This window comes from Xenopus laevis, chromosome 4L (genome assembly GCF_017654675.1).
Source record: "Xenopus laevis strain J_2021 chromosome 4L, Xenopus_laevis_v10.1, whole genome shotgun sequence".
Taxonomy (NCBI): Eukaryota; Metazoa; Chordata; class Amphibia; order Anura; family Pipidae; genus Xenopus; species Xenopus laevis.
This window is the reverse complement of record NC_054377.1, coordinates 131489750-131511191: the sequence shown is the minus strand read 5'-3', so window position 1 is coordinate 131511191 and position 21442 is coordinate 131489750. Positions and strand designations below refer to the sequence as shown.

General features: G+C 44.3%; 1 protein-coding gene across 1 annotated transcript in view; it reads left to right on the top strand.

Moving 5' to 3' along the window:
* The first annotated feature begins 1480 nt into the window (after positions 1-1480).
* Positions 1481-21442, top strand: part of plxnd1.L (plexin D1 L homeolog) — an 89279-nt gene continuing 69317 nt past the window's right edge. Inside the window, exon 1 of the mRNA XM_018259056.2 lies at positions 1481-2829. Coding sequence (XP_018114545.1) covers positions 1693-2829 — 1137 coding nt within the window. The 5' untranslated portion in view covers positions 1481-1692. The remainder of the gene's footprint in view (positions 2830-21442) is intronic.

The window sequence follows — 21442 nt, the reverse complement described above, 5'->3', positions numbered from 1 at the left end:
GATGGCCCCACGCACGGGCCAATAAGATGGCAACTCAGTCTGTCGGCAGCTTTTATCGGCCCATGTATATAAATAGAGGTTATATGAGGAAATGAGGAATAATAGTTTGGAAAGTGGGCCCATGGTGTAAGGTTTTCCCAGTCGGACACTGTAGCTACACCACACTGTGCTAGTTCATATGCACCATATGGTTTTGGTTCATTTTTTTGGCAATTTACCTCTGAAGTTAATTTCTCCATGTCTTGCACAAACTGAAACACAGACTTATTTGCTGGAAGAGCCTCCCAAATAGAGGAAAGGCTGCCCCCTCATCCTCGCCCCCCTCTTTTCCCCCCTTACTTTTCACCCCTCGCTCTGCTTTCAATGGCCTGGCAGCCGAATGATACTCAGCCCTTTACACAAAGAATGAAACTTAATCACATTCACATGACAAGGGGGAGAGTAACAGTGAGGGAGAGAGCCCGGCCACCGGGTAATATCAGGACAATAGGGCCGGGGTCGCAGCTGCCTGTAGGGGCTGCCCATGTTCTGAGAATTCTAGGGGGGTGTTGGAGTAACAGTTGTATGTAAAGGAAAAGCTACAACTCCACTTCTGTGAGATAATGTGTAAAGTAAGACAAGGGGGTGTCATGAGCAAGAGCTGGGAGAGTCTGTATATTAAGGCAAAGTGGGGAAGAGGCAGCCTCCTGCTGTTGTTAAACTGCAAATATCAACAACACCAACAGACACAGGGAGCTGTAGTTCAATATCAGGCTCTGCAGGATGTATTATACATAATGATGGGTGCTGGGAGTTGTAGCTGAATAACAGCAACTGCTGTAATATTTTAGTATAGATAATGCTGGGTGCTGGGAGTTGTAGTCAAATAACAGGAGCATCAGAATGTATTATAGATAATGATGGAAGCTGGGAATTGATATTATTATTATAGATCATGCTGGGTGCTGCGGGCTAATAGCAGCTGCAGAATGTATTATAGGTAATCATGGATGCTGGGAGGTGTAGCAGAATAACTGGGATATTATAGATAATGCTGGGTGCTGGGAGTGTAGTCAAATAACAGGGCCCTCCCAATGTATTATAGATAATGATGGATGCTGGGAGTTGTAGCAGAATAACAGCAACTACTGGGATATTATAGATAATGAATTAATGATAAATGCTGGTAGTTGTAGATGTGTAAAAGGAACAGTTGGATGAATCGGAGTGACAGATGCGGAGAGACTGAGAGAGAGAGAGACTGCGAGAGTGAGAGAGAGAGAGAGAGAGAGAGAGAGAGAGAGACTGCGAGAGTGAGAGAGAGAGAGAGAGAGAGAGAGAGAGAGAGAGAGAGAGAGTGTGCAGGGAAGAAGCATCAGTGGTATAAAAGTTGTGCCGGCGGGAGGAGTAGGAGGAGGGGAGGAATCAGTAGGAGGGTCGGAGCGGAGAGGGTGGGGGAGACATCAGTAGCTGCGAGTGACATACATCCCGGCAGCAGCAGCAGGGGAGAGAGAGAGGGAGAAGAAGGGCAGTGGGACAGAAGGGGAGACAGAGGGGAGGGCACAGGACTGGCACAGGGGCAAGGGAAGCGGATTATTGAACATCACTAGAGGAGCTGAAGGATCCCCACCAGCAGCACCCACATCTCACCAGCAGCAGCACCCACACCCCACCACCACCAGCAGCACCCACCTCCATGCCAAGTGCCCCCTGATGGATCCGACTCTCCTGCTTCTGTTGCTGGTGCCACTGGGGTCGGGGCTGGAGTTGGTGAGCAAGTTTCACTCTCCTCATGTCACCAATAACTTTGCGCTGAGCGGCGGGGAGGGGCTGTTGTACCTGGCGGCGGTGAATCGCCTCTATCAGCTCGACTGGGACCTGCGGCCGGAGCTGGAGGATGTGACCGGTCCGGTATTGGACTCCCCGCTGTGTCACGCTCCTCAACTGAGAGAAACCACCTGTGACTTCCCCCGGAGCCCGAGCCCTAACTACAATAAAATCCTAATACCCGACCAGGAGCAGGGGCTGTTACTCACCTGCGGATCTGTCTATCAGGGTCTGTGCGAGCTGCGCGCCCTGCGGAACATCACGCTCCGCGCAGTGCCATTCCCTGTAGATAACGCGGTGCCCAGTATGCTCAATGTCGCTGCTAATCACCCGAACGCTTCTACCGTAGGACTGCTGATCCGGGGCCCCGGCGGGGACACCAAATTACTGGTGGGGGCCACATACACTGGATACTCGAGCCAGTTCTTTCCCTGGAACCAAAGCATCGCGGACCATCGATTCGAAAACAGCCCGGAGATTTCCATCAGGGCCCTTAATCTCACCTCCTCCGAGAAGCTTTTCACTTTTGACATCAGTCCGTCCGATGACAACATATTCAAGGTAAAGCAGAGCTTTAAGGCCAAGCACCGCCTGGGATTTGTCAAAGCATTTCAGCAGGGACCATTCGCTTACCTGGCCATGAACGTGGAACCCGCCCCTGCGGGGAAGGAGAGCCGCCCCAGTAGTGTGTTAGCGCGGATCTGTCTGAAGTCGGAGCCTCGAGCGGAGCCGCGCAAACTCACCGAGTCCTACATCCAACTAGGACTGCGCTGCGAAGGTCCAGGAGGGGCCCTGTTTGGCCGCCTGTTGTCAGTGTTCGCGGAGTCCGAGAGGATATTTGGGGTATTCGAGGGGAAGAAGGAGGCGGCGCTCTGTACGTTCCCGCTGCGCGCTGTGGCTCAGGAGATCCGCGGGGCGCGGAGGGGCTGCTTTGAGAGCCAGGACACCGGGGACGTGACTGTACTGGACAGTGTGGTGCAGGGGACTGGCCCCAGCTGCGAACGCAAGAACTACAGGGTCAAGGTTAGTGTTTATAAATACTCAAACAGTTAATTACAGAACTACAACTCCCAGACAGCCACTTGCATGTAAGGACTCATTGGAAATGATTCCAGAGCTTGCTAAGGACTAACATTCAAATGTTTCAACTTTATGTTTTGCTGGGAGTTGTAATTAGCATCGGAGGTAGCGTAATGGGGGGATATAATATGTATAATATAGAAGTTTCACCATCCCTGTATAACAAACTGCTAAATGATGTGTAAGGACTACAGAGTCAGAACTGATAGTGCTCCCAAGCGCAGGTGTTATTTAGTTCTTCATCAGGAATCTCACTGTAGTGTCAGAATGTCATTAGGGGCCACAGGCTGTAATTGGCCACAGAATAGTGAGGAGCAATAGAAGGAGCTCACTGGAACTGCTCTGAGTTCTGACTACTGGGCCTTTATTATTAGCTTTTATTTATATATCACTGACATATTAGTGATTTACAGTGATTATACTAGCTTCAGGTGTCTGGTGGTGGGAGGTGGAGTTAAAAAAAAAAGTGGATATTTTTTCTCCTTATAGGCACCTGGGGGCCACTCCTTAAAGCCAGTTCAATAGACATGTGCTCTCAGGTACTTGTATAGAACATATGGCCCTCAGAGTACTTGGAGAACCTAAAGAAGGAGGGTTCCACCTCCCCCCCAAACCTTGTTTTTTGATAAAATAAATGCAGGTCAATGATTTGCTCTGTCGTGCCAGCTTAGTACCCAGAGGAAAAAAAGCATGGGAAGAACATATAAACTCCATGCAGATAACACCCTGACTATAGATTCCAGCCAATCGCTGCCCTGCTGTACCTACACTGGCTGCCCATAGACAAGATGGGGTTTGGTGGCATTTTACAAGGCAGCAAGGGCCACTGGCTCCATTTGGGGTCATTTTTAATGACAGCTCAAGAGATGATTTTATAAGGCACATTTCGTGTATCTTTTTAAAGGCATAATCTTGTGTCTGACACTACATTTTCCATTGAGTAACATTCATGAAAATAATATTGTAGTAGTTGCCATGGGTTACACATTTATTTATAGAGTATAGAGAAGATGTATAGAGAGAGCATAATGTGCACCTGTTTGTGTATAACCCCCAGCACTGATGTCCTGTAATCCCGGGCAGAGATGCCAGTGTGACTAAGCGCTATGTATAACATGGACTCTATCACATGCAGTTATTACATTTACCAACTACAGTAAAGCCATGACAATGATTAATGGACATATGCTGGAAAATTTTGGTGAATAAGTCAATATCGTCTCCCCTAAAATTCCTTTCCGCCCTAGCGCGTGTGTGTGTGTGAGCGTGTGTGTGTGAGCGTGTGTGTGTGTGTGAGTGCGTTTGTGTGTGAGCGTGTGTGTGAGTGTGTGTGTGAGTGGGCGTCAGAGCTTAATAAATACAGGAGCTATGTGATACTGACACACATCCAAAAACACCTTGTCATTCATTGAGTGATGAGCTGCCTCTGCCTCGCGCTCACATGACAGGTTGGCACAGACTTCTCAGCAGATACACACCATATTGTGAGTAATGCAAAGTAGGGAGACGCAACAGAAAGCCGTTATATAGGTGCACGTTTGCTCTCCCTTCTTTGATAGACAAATTAGCACCTGTTTTGGTAAATTGACCACAAATTGCAGCATGTTTCTGCACCCTGCATTTGATGTTTGAATGGTGTCACCCTTGGCACCAAATATTAGCATCAGATGCACTTGGAGTGATGCGGCTGTTGATGCAATGGGCTAAGCGAACCCTGGAATTAGCATCATGTTTAGGTTTGGGATCACTGCAGGGTTCACTTGCGTCAGTCCGTGCCCTTGTGCAGAATCCATTGGAGCAGGGTACATTGCGCACACCCAAAGTTGCAAAGGAGCAACTGGGGATGCAAGTGCTTTTGTGAGAAGCATCACTGTACACTTAACTCGATGTGCATTTTACAGCACTTTGCACTAAATTAGCTTTAGTGTGCACTGTGCAGTGCTTTTCAATGTAGAAAAAAAAGTGAAATATATCTAATGGGGGGTGCATTTTTTTTTATCAGGAGAGACCTAAATTACAAGTGCAGGGCAGTGTACAAATGGCAAAGAATGGGCACCAACCCAGCACTGCAATATATATATATATATATACTGTATATACAGTACTGCCTATCATAAAGACATGTAACCTAGGGAGCAGCAGTGGCAGCAAAGCCCAGTACACACTGCCAAGTACAAGCTGCACAAATCCCACAGGCAGATGTGCGTCCTTGGGGATAATAAAAGTGTCTTATAGGCCAGATCTTCATTGCTAACAAGTCCTCCATTGCAGTTGTTCCCTAGTGAATGTCTTATGAGAATGTGAAATAGTTAATGGGCTGAAAAGCCGCAGCAGGAAGTGGGTGGCATAAATACTTCCAGAAGGGCAATTGTCATTAACATTGTGAATTGTGACTGCAGAGGAGTCAGCTCCAAGCTAAGGCAATCTCCTAATTAAAGTTATTAGCTGAAAGTCAGTAGGGCAATATAGGAAGGGTTGCAGGGCACTTCAGTAGGTGAGTGGGTGTCAGGGAAAGCAGGTTAATGCCTCCTATTATCGCTCAAGTAATTATAAGCAAGTCTCCTTGTGGCTCATCAGTTGTATTCAAGAAGGGACTGCCCTGGGCCCAGCATATAATGGGCCCACAGAAATGGTGGAAAAAGTATGAAAGCTTTCTTTTACCTCTTATAATACCTCTGCATAATTAGTCCCCCGAAAAGAACTATTATTGTGGGATAGCAGATATAGTAGGGAGAGATGGTGCCTATAGTAACAGTGGATAATAGTCTCTGGGAAGGGAGTGTGACTGTGGGATAGCAGGTATAGTAGGGAGAGATGGTGCCTATAGTAACAGTGGATAATAGTCTCTGGGAAGGGACTGTGACTGTGGGATAGCAGGTATAGTAGGGAGAGATGGTGCCTATAGTAACAGTGGGATAATAGTCTCTGGGAAGTCAATGTGACTGTGGGATAGCAGGTATAGTAGGGAGAGATGGTGCCTATAGTAACAGTGGGATAATAGTCTCTGGGAAGGGAGTGTGACTGTGCGATAGCAGGTATAGTAGGGAGAGATGGTGCCTATAGTAACAGTGGGATAATAGTCTCTGGGAAGGGAGTGTGACTGTGCGATAGCAGGTATAGTAGAGAGAGATGGTGCCTATAGTAACAGTGGGATAATAGTCTCTGGGAAGTCAATGTGACTGTGGGATAGCACAGCAGGTATAGTAGGGAGAGATGGTGTCTATAGTAACAGTGGATAATAGTCTCTGGGAAGGGAGTGTGACTGTGGGATAGCAGGTATAGTAGGGAGAGATGGTGCCTATAGTAACAGTGGGATAATAGTCTCTGGGAAGGGAGTGTGACTGTGAGATAGCAGGTATAGTAGGGAGAGATGGTGTCTATAGTAACAGTGGGATAATAGTCTCTGGGAAGGGAGTGTGACTGTGGGATAGCAGTCACACAGGTATAGTAGGGAGAAAAACACCTGTAAATATATAACCTTTTCCTGGATAAAACTACTATGACCACAAATCTGTCATAAAAGTAATTGTTCAGACCATAAATGATATGTACTGACTGCACTGGAGAAGACCAGCTTCACTACCAGTTATCCCCTCACCATTGCTTTGCTTTTCAGTAAAAGTCATTGTTGCCATCAAGGACCTATACCCTCCTGGGAATAAAAGGGTAAACATGACAGACCATCTTTGAATTGGAGTTGGTGCTGGGTGCACTTTTTAACACCTGAGTGCAGTTCAGCTGAGCCCATTGATTGAGAACAATATAAGTGTATGTATATTCAGTTTATGACAGCACACCTGCAAGTCCCTTCTAAAAGCTTTCACACAGTGGAGGAATGAGAGCAGAACAAGCACAATGCTCAGGTGGCTCATTACATTGCAATAAAACAAGGAGAACATTGCCGAGGTCTTGATAGAATCACAGCCGCTCTCTCTGCACATTCTTCTGCCTGGGAACATTATTAGCTCTTGTTCTCCCTATCTCTCCGGCTCAGTGAATTCGCCCCATATCAGCCAAGCACTAATTACTTAGCAACACCCTTCCAGCCAGGCAGAGTGTCAGCACAGCACTAAAATACCCCCATGTTATCCTGGGGAACAGCGGCCTCAGCTATTTGTAGAACGGGGATGCCTGTGGTTTATCAGTTACTCATGTTGGTATGGGACAGAATTCAATGGCTGTATTATAACTGATAGCAATAGAGTTAAACCGTAATGATTTATTCAGAGTTCCTTTTTATGCCAGATTCACCCCACATCAGTGGTGATATTTCCCCCAAAAAATGTTGCTAAATGATGAATATATTCTTTAACTGTCGTTAGATATTTTCATGAGATACATCAGGTGCAGATATTGGATCTCTTGTCCGGTAAACCGTTCTCCAAAAAACTCCAAATGATGGGAAAGCCACTTCCCATAGACTCTATTTTAAGAAAATAATTCACATTTTTTTCAATTGTGTTTTTTTTCTGAAATGTTTTCTTCTACTTGATTCTGACCCCAGGTCTTAAGCATTTTGGCTGTCCCATAGCTGTATGTCCTATAGGTGTATGTCCAACCTGTGGGTTTAAATCAGCCACTGAATCTTATTGAAAGCTTAAAGGGGCAGATTCACTAATGGGCAAATTTTCGCCAGCGTCAGCTGCGCACCCCTTGTACCAATTCGCCAGACGCAAATGCGCTATGAATACGCTAATTTACTAAATGCGAAGTTTCATCCCGGGCATCGAACGCTGCCAACTTTTTCATTTGTGCCTACCGAAAATTCAATAGTGATCATGCGCTTAAGTCAATTTGCATATGGCGGGAAGTTGTATGGACGTCTTTATTATAAATGTTGGTGCAAATGCTTGAAATTACCACTTTTTATTACACATGTCCATGGAACCTTAATAAAGACAAGAGAGTTAATATAATGCCGTACACATGAGCCCACTGTAAAATTAATGTTCCATATGTTGCAAAATGTGTTGAGAAAACCGGTTACCCAAAAAAAAGTCTGTTAGGACTTTTGCAGCCAATCCCACTTGAAAAAAGTAAAAGTCGCCAGCGTTTTTTGAACTTTAATGCATTTTCGGCTCACAGGATATGATGTAAGTGACAGAAGATTGAGGAAGATCTAGCTGCTTTTTAACACTTCGCCTGGTCTGAAGTGGTGAAGTCAACTCTGGCAAAAGACGTAACGTTCAGTAAAATCCACACGGTGAATTTGCGGAGTAACGATCGTTCGCCCGAGCAAAAAGTCGCCTGGTGATAGAGTGCGAATGAACGCTAGCGACGGTCCCGTTCACTAGCAAATTGGCGCCTGTTAGTGGTGATGTCCCTGCAAGTTGCAACACTGGCGAAAAGTCGCCAGCGTTAGTCACTTCGTCCTTTTGTGAATCTGCCCCATAGTTGGGAGGGTGCTGAGAAGTAAGGTTCAACAGTATCTGGAGGATCTCACAATGGGCATACCTGAATTACATATTATTTATATACACGTATGGGATCCATTATCCAGAAACCTGTTATCCAGAAATGATGGGAAGGCCATCTCCCAAAGACTCTATTATAAGCAAATAATTAAAAATTGTTAAAAATGATTACCTGTAATAATAAAACAGTTTATTGTACTTGATCCAAACTAAGATATCATTAATCCTTATTGGAGGCAACACAATCCTGTTGGGGTTATTTACTGTTCAAATGATTTTTTTTAGTAGATTTAAGGTATGGAGATCGAAACTACGGAAAGATCCCTTCTCCGGAAAACCCCAGGTCCCATGCATTTTGAATAACAGGTCCTACATCTGTATTCTTATTATATTGTTTCTCCTCCCCCTCAGACTGGGGGCCCCCATATGTGGCATGCCATACCAACCAATCAGAACTTTATATATATTTCTGTCATTACTCTTGCTGACTAATCAAAGCTAATTTCTGATTGGTTACTTTGAGTTCCTGAATCCCCCCCCCCCTAGAATTTAGTAAGTTGGCTCAAGTCTACAGACCTGTGTATGGACCTAAAATGACCACCTCTTATTGGGGCTCATTGGTTGGGCAGGCACTGAATCTTGTTGCATTGGGGTGTTAGGTGTCAGCCTATCTTTGGCTTGATAGGATTCCATCCGGCCTGTATTTATGTTGCCCTGCTGAGCTTTCTCACACTCACCCTAGTTACATTGGGCTGCTGTTTCGAGGGGTCTGGCTATGTGCAGAGCAAAGAGTAATCACCCCTTAAATCCAGCTCCGTCCCCCTCTCCAGGCAGCTATAGCTGTAGTTGTGTGCTGAGTTCATGCTTGCCGTAGATCCATGACTTCTGTTGTTTTATGGGAGGGCTGTGGATTGCAAGCTGCCAGATAGATTAATTCAGACTCCGCTTTTAGCCAATAATGCATTTCTAGGAGGGAAAGAAACCATTCCATGAGGAGCGGGTTTATTTTCCCACGTCCCCTGTCCTCTGCACACTAATGAGTCACAGACTCTTCATTTCTGCTCAGCTCACAGCTGGTCCCTTTCCCACGTCCCCTCAGCGTGAGCAGCATTGGTGCCACACATCAGCCCGTGACCCCTGTGTTTGCCCACTGCGAGGGCACAGGACTGTACATATACCCCCTATATAAACCCCTGGCCAGGGAAGGGTGTAAGGAATAATGTGAACGGAACTTCACCCCTGGGAGAGAGGGAGGTTAAATGCATGTCTGGGAGCAATTTGTTAACTTGTTACTCTGATCCCAAGGTAGATTGCAATTTCTCTGCCATATTTCACTCCTAACATGCATTCTCAGGCTTCTGATAACTTTCTCTCCTCCATGCTGAACGTTTCCTAACAAATTGCTGCCCAAATATCAATGTAAGTTGTCCAGGAATCAGGCTGATCTCACAGGTTATGAAAACAGATTTGCGGCTTGTTTAACTGTGAGGAATCCGGGGGATACTGCCGCTTGCTGGAAACCTCGAGATTAATTGCGTTGCTATACACCAACCCTATCTATTAACCTTCTGTAGCTACCCTTTATTTTTAGAGGGGTTGTTCTTTAAAGACAATTGACCATTGCATTATTTTTCTCTTTTTTTTTATATATTTGGATTCTGCAGAAATTATGCTTCATACACTCATTCAGTCCTTGTCCCAGTGGAGCTTACAAGCTCAGGTCTCTGTCATATTCCCACTCTGTTGTCAATTTTTTGAAGCCCTTAGAGATAGCGCCTTTTTATGTGCCTTTCCCAGGAAGTAATATATATATATATATATATATGTATATATATATATATATATATATATATATATATATATATATATATATATATATATATATAACAAACAGGGGAAAGTTGTGCTCACCACTAGTTTTTAAAATCATTAGGCGGGGGTGCAATGAGGGTGTGACCACAAAAAACATACATATATATATGGTTAGGTAGATGCAGTCCACTGTTCCTCAGTTCCAGAAAAAGTGCTGACCCTGTGCAGTATCCAACTGATGGATCCCCTACGAGGGTCCATATACGGCCAACGTTCTATTGTTTTATTGATTTGGCCCAAATGATCAGAACTGCAGGAAGAGATGCTAAGGCTCATATTCCAGTTCACTGTATATTGGCAGAAGTCACACCCATACCCAAGCTGTGCCATTATCACTTGTATACCCACGCCTGACCTTCCTGTCTCTGATGTCAATGGAGGGGCTGGTGCAGGGTCGAGTGTATAACTAAAAGAGGCCCACAGCCTGGAGGAGAAATTCTGGAAGGTCTGGGATGACTTATGAGAAAAGATACAACTGCAGCAAAAAAGTGAAAAATTGAATTTATTAGGTCAGACAACCAGGCAACTTTTCCTGCTTATTCTCGCCTATGTCTATGTAACCTCCAGCAATGGTTTTCGGACTGCTTTGCACCCAACTCACAAGGTTATTCAAGGTGGTTGAAGCACACACAATTATTCTGGGCTGGGATGACTTAGGCAGCAAGCAGGGCCATGGGCAGATTTAGGCCCACTACCTGCCAAAGAAGTATTTTGTTGGGCCAAACCCACAGGGCCATGGGTTTCAGGCTACTCCAAGCAATACTAAAGGTGGCGTTGTCACCAAACGACCGGATCTCTCCTAGATATGCCCACCCAGGCTGATCCGATCGGGGGCCTTAATGCCCAACAATTGGATCATGATGTATGGAATACGGGCGTCAGATCGCGGGACCCCACCAACAAACAGATGCGGTCTGCGATCTGACGGGATTTTTACGATTTACATCTGGCTGACTCTCGGGCAGATATCGATCTGGGAAGCCCTTTGAGGGCCCCAATAAGCTGTCAACTCGGTCTGTCGGCAGCTTTTATCGGCCCGTGTGTAGCCACCTTAAGTGGCAGGTATGGTGCATCAGCAGATTACATTTTCCAACATGTCTGATCAATGATCCATTAAGTATCCACAGATATTGACTGGGATGGTCGGAGCTGCATACACATACTGAAAATGATTTATTATTCCCCAATCTTCCAGAACCTCTGAATTCCGTGTTCTTGTCTGTGGATTAAAACAGTAAATGGCCAGAGTAGTTTATTCTCTCACTGTTGGTCACACTCCAAATCTCTTCACTGGAATTAGTTTCCTATTTCAGGACTCACTGGATATCCACCTCAGCTCTCCCTGAGTGTGTTTATTGTGTAAACACTTCCACTGAGTCGTTTTCGCAGGGTTTGAACCTTACACAGAAAAAAACCCCGCAGCCCAATTTTTCCTGAATCCAAGGCAGGTCCCATGGGGGAGTGTAAGGAACATGCCTTCCTTGTCCAATTCCCTGCTCTTGCTACATTGCCCTATCATAAATCAACGTCAGATTTGTACACGAGATAGGAAGTGTGCACAGAGCAGGGCACCCCTGGACAGACAGACGGGCTCGCTCTATACCCCTCTGATCTGCTCATGAAACAAAAGGGTAAAGGGCACTTTAGAGCAACATCAGCAGTTTGGGCTTCAGATGTCCCAGCCAGTGTGGGTAACAGGCTGCACAATCAGTCTGTCAGCAGGAGGCCAGAAACCCTATATTTGTGCTCTGCTGCCATTTGTGTGATGTGTTGCACTCATGATTTACTCTTGTTAACAAGGGGAATGTTATTGTTACTACTATAATAGATGTTACCCACAGGGACACCCTCGTACAGATTTGCCTGGAGAGTGTTATTATTTCCTGGCCCCCATCACCCCTGTGACTATAACAGGACAAGGTAAATCACTGTACACTATCATTTTAATTGCAGTTCTCATACCATTCCGTTGTGCAGAGTTATGTACTGCGCTAAAACAAATTACAGTTGGTCTTTGTTTTTTTTATTCTTTGTTTATTTCATCTTGTGCTCTTTGCCACTCCTGCTTGGAATTTATAAGGGCAGTTTAGCCAGCTGTAGACTAGACAGTTGCTGATTTTACCAAATGAGCGGATTTAGCTGCCAAAGAAGTATTTTGTTGGGCCAAACCCACAGGGCTATTGGTTTCAGGCCAGCCCAAGCAACACTAAAGGTGGCCATACACAGAGAGATTGACGATATCGCCAAACGATCGGATCTCTCCCAGATATGCCCACCTTGAGGTGGGTGATATCGGAGCTGATTCGATCATAAGCCTTAGGGCCCAACGATCGGATCATAATGTATGGAATGAGCCAGTCGGATCAACGAACAGATGCGGTCTGCGATCTGACGGGATTTTTACCCCTGCCCCGATTGCCATCTGCCCGACTCTCCGCTAGATATTGATCAGGGAAGCCAGTCGGAGGGCCCCACAAATGGGCCAATAAGCTGCCGACTTGGTCTGTTGGCAGCTTTTATCGGCCCTTGTATGGCCATCTTAATTTGCAGTTGGTCTATATTTTTATATTTTTGTAGGGTGCTATTTACCCTAGCAGCCAGGCAATGGATTAAATGATAGGTTAGATCAGGGGTCCCCAACCTTTTCCACCCGTGAGCAACATTCAGATGTAAATAGAGTTGGGGAGCATGAAAAATGTTCCTGGGTGGTGGCAAATAAGGGCTGTGATTGGCTATTGGTGGCCCCTATGTGGACTGGAAGACTACAGGAGGCTCTGGTTGGCAGTACATCTGGTTTCTCATGCAACCAAAACTTGCCTCCAAGCCAGGAATTCAAAAATAAGCCCCTGCTTTGAGGCCACTGGGAGCAACATCCAAGGGGTTTGGGAGCAACATGTTGCTCATGAGCTACTGGTTGGGGATCACTGGGTTAGATTATAAATCTATGGAGACTTTCTGGGTAACATTATATACAATTATATCAGGTTTGCCATGACGCATAGGTAGGAAGGGACAGACTCCGTGGGTCAATGTGCCTTTAACTGCCCAGCCGCAGGTTCTGGTGCATAATGATCTGATAATCCCAGTCTGGATACTGAATACATATTTTATTGTTGCTCTCAGACACTGATTTTTCCAGAAACTTCATGTTGTCGGCTGATGTTCTGAGCCAGAACCACACACAGCTTGGAACTGTTACAGCATTTATAGTAAGGTTACTAGATCATGTGAAACGTTGACGACTCCTCTAAAAAGTCCAGTGGCATTTCAGCATAATCATTTTAATGTAAGGAGCCCCCCTCCCCGGCCAGTATTTCACCAGCCCGGCTTATAACATATTGACTAAGACTGGGGCCAGAATTACGTGTTAAAGAGTTGTTCACCTTTAAGTTAACTTCTAGTATCATGTAGAGAGGGATATTCTTAGACAATTTGCAATTGGTTTTAATATTTTGTATTATTTGAGGGTTTTGAGTAATTTAGCTTTTTATTCAGCTCTCCGGTTCGCAATTTCAGAAATCTGATTGCTAGGGTCCAAATTACCCTAGCAACCATGCACTGATTTGAATAAGAGACTGGAATATGAATAGGAGATGGTCTGAATAGAAAGATGAGTAATTAAAAGTAGCAATAACAATAAATATGTGGCTTTACAGAGCGTTTGTTTTTAGATGGGGTCAGTGATCCCCATTTAAAAGCTGGAAAGGGTCAGAAGAAAAAGAAAAAAAATAATTAAGTAATGAAGACCAATTGTAAAGTTGTTTAGAATTGGCTTAAAGGTGAACCACCCCTTTAAATGTAACCCACTAATTTACTCCTTTGATACAACCAGTTATGACCCTGGCCTGTATAGTTAAACCTTCGGTACCCTTTGCAGCCAGCATTCCCTGATCCACCCAGTCATGCTCAATTCCAACAGTTTATGTGACATGGCAACCCTATTTCCATATACTCTGCAAATGTAACATTGACGCAAGGATCTTGAGTGGATCAGAGGGGTTTGGGTCTGCTTCCTCTTGTAGCCTCTCTTCTCTGCCTTTAGAATGGGCTGAATATTGGTCCCATAATGCAGGCGCTTTTCCATTACTGTTTATGGAAAACACTTTTTGGAAGACAGGTAGGAACTCCCTATATATGCCCCGTACATAACCATTGTTTTTTAAGGGCAAATCAGGCTATATTCTCCTTGGCTTGTTAGGAGTATTTGGAGCAAGCACCCACTATACCTAAAATAAAATCTACGTACAGTGCTGAATGAATGTTAATTAAATGTGTAGTAATAAAATAGAAGAGGTGGTCATTTTTATGTCTTTATCTCTGAGGGTGCTGGGAAATGTAGTCCTACCATACCCGGCACAGTGGTGCATGTAAGCTTTCCTTGGCACCCACTTATGCACAGTATAATAGTGAGTGGTGCAAGTTGCAAGCTCACAATTCTGTGCACTTTATGCTGCAAGTGATTTACTCGTACGTTAGCAGGATCACACTACATGTGATTTACACCCACAGCTGGTGATCTTCACAAACAGACAGGCTGCCAGTCGAGTGCAGGGCAGAGGGCACTTGCTGGCTGAGTTATTGGTTGTGTAATGGATGCTGTGGGCTCTGCACAGTATAAACTGATCAGATTTCCAGTGGGAGTGTTAAATTAATTCATCCCTTATCATACCCATAAAACTGAGAGTATTCACAGAAGTGGCCGATACCTCCCTTGCAGATGGAAAGGAAATTCATCAGATAAAAGTCCTCCATTTATTGTAAGGATTTTAGATACTGAGTTGAGCAGGCCTCCTCTTATATGGACTATAATTCCCACCATACCACAGTAGGCTGAGGCATGCTGGGAGTGCTAGTTCACCTTAAAGGGCATGTAAAGGCAAAAAAAATAAAATCCCATTTTTACTTGCTTTAATGAAAAAGAAACCTATCTCCAATATACTTTAATTAAAAAATGTGTACCATTTTTATAAGAAACCTGACTGTATGCAGTGAAATTCTCCCTTCATTTACTGCTGTGGATAGGAATTGTCAGATGGTCCCTAACTGCTGAGCAGGGAAACAATCATACTTATGAACAGCATGGGGAGCCCCTGCCTTACTTTCCAGCCATGCAGAACTCAAGCAGCTTTGTTTATGACGATCCCTAAGCAGCCCAGACCACACTGAGCATGTGCACAGTCTTAGTCTTGCAAAGATGTTTAACAAAGATGGTGACCGCCTCTAGTCAACTTTGAAAGCATAAATTATTTGTTTGATTAGGCTTGTGGTGCAGTAAGTTCATGTTTATATTTAGTATACAAAATACAGCATTTCTAGCCTTATTCTATTTTAGACTTTACATGCCCTTTAACAGGTAACAAATTTCATATCCTTTCTTATGATTGTGGTACAAGTTACCTCTAGTGTTGATTCCATTTTTCTATCCATAGGTTCTCAGCAGAAAACCCACCACTCATTGAAGGAACAGTATCATTAAAAAATGAAAGTGTTTTAAAGTAATAAAAATATCATGTACTGTTGCCCTGCACTGGTAAAACTGGTGTGTTTGCTTCAGAAACACTACTATTGTTTATATAAATAAGCTGCTGTGTAGCAATGGGGGCAGCCATTCAAATGAGAAAAAGCTCAGGTTACACAGCAGATAAGCTCTGTAGAACATAATGGTGTTATCTGTTTTGCACTATTTAACCTGTGCCATATAGTCTTTTTTCAATTTCTGCCATTGCTACTTAGCAGCTTGTTTATATGAACTATAGTAGTGTTTCTGAAGCAAACACATCATTATATATTTTCATTACTTTAAACACTTGAATTTTTTGGTTACTGTTCCTTTAAAGCATTGTTCTAGTTCAGGGCACAGGGGGTATTACCACCAACCCTATTGGACACACATGGTGGAGGACCAAAAACCCCTCTCTGCCAGTCATTGCACAGAATCAGTGATGGGTGAATCTGTGCAGTTTGGCTTCTCCGAAAAATTAGCGGAAAAAATTGTGAAACGCATTGAAGTCAAAATAATTTTGATGTGCGGCAATTTTTATGCGCGTGACAGTTTCTATTTTGATTATTTTACACCGCTGTACTTTCGCTGCAAATTTGTGTCTGGCGAATTTATTGGCCCATCACTACACAGAATAATGCAGAATGGAAAGAATCCCATATAACACACACTGAGAGGTAAGAGGGGACCTTGGGAAGCCTCCATGTGCATTCAATGGGGCGTTTGTCATTCAGTAGTATTAGGAGCAATGATAGGCCGAGAGGGATGTTTTATTTGCTGCTGTTCTCTGTCTGAGCGCCATAGCCTCACATGATGTGCCAAATACACCTTGGTATGAAGACCCATTATAAAATTCTCTAAAACCGTATTTCATTTTTGCTTCCCATGATGGGAGATGTCCCCATGAATCCACTACCTCCTCACACAGTAGCCTGTCAGCACATGCCGCCTCCAGCCTGTCTATCTCAGAATAAAGGCCCCTTTCTGAAACATTCTCCTAGCACCTCTTTCTGTCATTTTCTGGCATTTCCTGTTTTATTTTCGGGTTCCTGTTTTGTTTTCCATTTGAATTTTTCCAGGGTTTACAGTAAATCTTGTATAATTTTCAATGCCAAAGGCCAGAGTGAATGAACTGGGATGGTTTGTTTAGCTGGAACATAGCCGAGCGCTAGTGATCTCTGTGGCCCTTGCGGCACAAGGATATAAAGGACCCGACCATGTCCGCTGTCAGCACATCCTAATCCCACTTCAGATGCTTTGAGAATGTAAGTGGGGACCAGCGTGCTGATTTATTCTCTTAGCAAGGGGATCAGATTCAGGAGGCAGTCCCGTGATGGTTACAAGTGAGCAGGACATAGGAAGGGCAGTGCCAGTGTCAGGTTCCTCCTGCTTGTGTACTGGGCATTTGTAAGACACAGGGAGGAGTACAGCTGCCAGAGCAGATCATTCCACCTTGAGCACCTTGAGCGTTTTCTATTGTCTGACCCTGAGGTGCCCTTATGGGTCGAAGTGATTCCCCGAATGGCAGTGTTGTAGGTGCTATAGTCCTAAGAACTAGTGAAAAAAAGCCAAAAGGACAAGCCATATGGACAGGTTTGGCCTTGTCTTTGCCTATGATTAAGCGCCCACAAGGCACGAAACGCTTAAGGCTACTTTTTGAGATTTTTTTGGGGGGTAAATAAACTACTTTTTTATCTGCATCAAATTTTGGAGTGAAGTCCGGTTTGTGGCAGCCTACAACTGAACATAAATTTGCGTATAAGATCAACTTTCTGACGCTGTGGGCTACTGCACTGGTGCCACCTTGCTGCTATGTCAGGATAATAGTCATACATGTACAGACTCAGCATGAGCAGAGTGTGACCCCCCAATGCCCTGATTCCAGTCTGTTTCACCTTTAAGTTAACTTTTTGTATGTTATATAATTCTAAGCAACTTTTCAATTGGCCTTAATTTTTTATTTTTTATATTTTTTGAGTTATTTGCCTTCTTCTGACACTGATCTGCAAGGCTATAAATTAATTGTTGTTGCTACTTTTTATTGCTCATCTTTCTGTTCAGTCTGTCTCCTGTTCATATTGCAGTCTCCTTTTCAACTCAATGTATGGTTTGAAGAGCTGCTATATAAAAAGCTAAATAACCACAAATAATAAAAAATGAAACCCAAATGCAAATTGTCTCAAAATATCACTCTCTACATCTTACTAAAAGTTAATTTAAAGGTAAACAGATATAATGCTGTCGGCGAGAAGCGGCTCCAGCTGACTGATTGGTGGTGCAGTTTGGCAACTCGCACACTGATTCCCTCTGTACAAATAAATATGATTGGCCTGTGGGCTGACCATACAGCAAAAACCTTTTATTAAATGCATCTTATTTTCCATTGCATGCAGCACCAGAGTGGCACTTTTTGTGAAACTGTTAGTTTTAAAAGTGTGGTGGGTTTGTTTATTCTGCTCTCATTAACCTTTTTATGCTCTCTTGCTCTTCTTGTGCAAACAACTTCCCAAGCGGCAGTGTTGTAAAACACAATAGAGCAAAGTTGCTTAACCCCTGGGTCACGACCCAAAACATCAGTGGCAACTATTCCTATTGGTGGGTAGTGAGAACAGGGTTCCATTGTGTGTCCATCTCACTCATGGACAAGTTTGGGTCTTTATATAATAAGGTCTGACAGAGGCAAGCTTGTTCATTAGCAGTCATGGCAGGGCTAGAGCTCTCCCAGGGGATGTCTCTGTGGGGCAATTCTTTTTACACATTTAGTTTTCTGTGTCACTACATAGATAGCAATGAATAATTCACAAGCCACCCCCAACTAATCATGACATCCCATTCATTAATTCATTTATTTATTAATTCATTCATTCATTCATTCATACATACAACCCACCAATTAACCCCGGCAGCCAATAGATTTGTGAATTCTTCCTGCCACAGTGCCAACAAACCTACTAACACCATGGCAGCTCCCACTCTGTACATAAATCTAAATACGCAGAGGCAAAATGTCTTGTTCCCACAGTCAGGTTAGGGAAGATTAATGGCAGATGAGCAACAAGGGTTTATTCCACATGGACATCACCACCGACAGCTGAGGAGCCTAAATACATCTTGGTGTAGGAGGATGTGTGCTGATTGGTGGAACTCAGCAGTTATCAGCAGAAGTAAAGGTCCCCATACACATGCAGCTTATAGGGCGCTTCGTTTTCCGAAGTTGCCTCATGAGGAAACTTCGGGCGACTTTGGAAAACTAATCGTTGTGTGTGAATTGCCGCAGGCAATTTTCGTTTTAGCCAACGGAGGGCAGGGGGAAGGCAGTTCCCCCGAAGAAGTCGCCCCGAAGAAGAGGCGAATTGTAGCTGGGGCAACTATCTCCCTGAATCTGCTTGTGTGGCCAGACCCTTAGAATTGATACAATAGTTACTAATATTCCCACAGATGCTGCTGAGAAATGTATCAACTAAATGTGGCAGAATTGTAACAGTTCAGAATCTGAATTACTGAGTTGCCAAACACCAGAGACACGAACTTTGAACTTCGATTTTGGAAAAACAGTAAAAAAAATTTAAAGTATTAAAAGATATAAAGCAATTGAAAAAAGTCTTTTTCAAAACAACTCAACCGCAAAAGTATTTGGAAGATGAGCAACCCCTTTAAAGAGATCTCGACAGGCTTCATGTTACTACAAACAGCAGACCACTGGATTTTTCCTGGGAAGATTCAGTGGCCGTAAAACAAAGTATGGGTAATTGCACATACAGTGATTTGGGGCATTTAGCATGCTGCCCCTAGCTGACGATCACTGGGGGGGGGGGGCAGTTCTCGTTGACAGGTATAATCGCAGCCTCCAAATACAGCGACATGAGACTAAGAGGTATATTTATCAAAGAGTAAAGTTAGAGATCACACAGTCCTCTAGAGTGAAATTCCGCCACTCTTCATTCATTTCTATGGAATTTTTAATGGTATTTATCAAAGGGTGAAAGTGAAAGTTCATCCTCTGATAAATACACCTTTCAAAATCCCTTAGAAATGAATGGAGAGTGGCATAATTTCACTCTAGAGGACTGTGTGATCTCTAACTTCACTCTTTGATAAAAATACTCCAATGTATGGAAATATGGTTGACCGACGAAGCAACCCCTAATGGCACACATTGGTGCTCATCATCCAACCAGGAATAGAATGAAGCTGCCATCCAGTGGAACAGTGTCCAACTATCTGGTCAGCTGAAGCTACAGGCTGTAGGTGTGTGTGTGTCATTAGCAGACATATTGCAGGTGTACAAGCAAGAGTTATAAGGGGTCAATCATTAACTGCTGTGCAGAAAGCACAAAGTGATATTATTCTGTGCTTTGCACAATGCCCCGTGGTTGTTCACTATGGGGAAGCTGTCTGCACTCACATAATGAACACAAAGAGCAAACGCAACTCTCTCTGCATTGTATTTGTAGGGGGCAGATGGCAGGCTGCGTGTGAAGTCCCTTGGACGCCCCCCTAGCTTGCTCCTCATTCAGACACACAAGCTAATGAGCACCATTGGCATTGGCTTTAGCAGAGTCTGTTCACATTCAGGGGGTCCACCATTATGACCCCATATGAAGACTAGTAGCCTGCTGACTTGGTTGAGAGTGGTCTACAGCCAATATTGGTCTATTTTTGCCCGACTTTAATGGGTTGCATGAATTATACCGACCTTGTAATTTATCTGCACCATGTGACACTGGTCTCACCCCCCCTCTGTGATTGACAGGTTTTCTAGCACGCATGCCAAGGGTTACACTGAATTAGGGACGGCAATGGGCTCATAAGCTCCATGCTGAAATGCATGTAATGACACTAAAAACATAAGCCAGTGTTTAGATAGAGCATGTCCGAGTTTATGAATAACTACAGTAAATGGCCGGCCACCTGTTACATGTGACAAAGGACAGATCAGGCACCTGTGCGGAGTGTCAGGAACAGCTGCTCCCGATTCCAGATAACGTGTGAAAAGCAGAGTCAGCCTTCCTGGAACTGCCAACCCGCTGCCTCTCAAATCCATCTCTCTGCCGCTTCCCTGACATTAATCTAATGAGCAGAGATAAAAAGCCTGATAATCCGCACTCTGACTCTATCAGTGCTGTGTGTGCTCTGTCTCAACTGCACCTGCTGCCATGTTGCTTGATGGGGAGAGACTAGAGTGCTGCCAGGCGTGCAAGCTGTGAGTGTTACATAATACGGCAAGTGCAAGGTCACTGTTTCACACTGGTCACTTTCTCTAGTACTTCTGCTCCAACATGGCTCTGGCCATTTACTTTACTGCTCTGCTGGGAGCTGTAGTTCTACAAGACTACTGGGTGGCAGCAGATTGGCCATGTGTATTGTGGGCCACACTCATACTTTTTTTTTACATATGATCGATTTCTAACTGTACTGTGTGATGATCTATGTGCTTGAGGCCCCTTACAATGGTTAGTTTAGATAATCAGCCTCTGCTGCGATTACATCAAAGTTGGTTGGCCAGAATGAAAATGAGACCCACCAATGACTTATTGGGTCACTGACTGGCATAAAATGTCCACATGTACCAGTTTATTGATTGACCCACAAGTTAAATTACCAGGTTATTCACAGGGCACAGGTCTGCTGCACTTATTGTAGAGGGACCTGTAGAGGAAACCCTGGAATTGCTGCCAGCTTGAAGGTGGCGGTTTCTCCAAGGTTGCCCTGCATCAATATGTACCCGTGTGTGATACAAAAGGCATGGCAGGCACACTGGTTCTGAGCA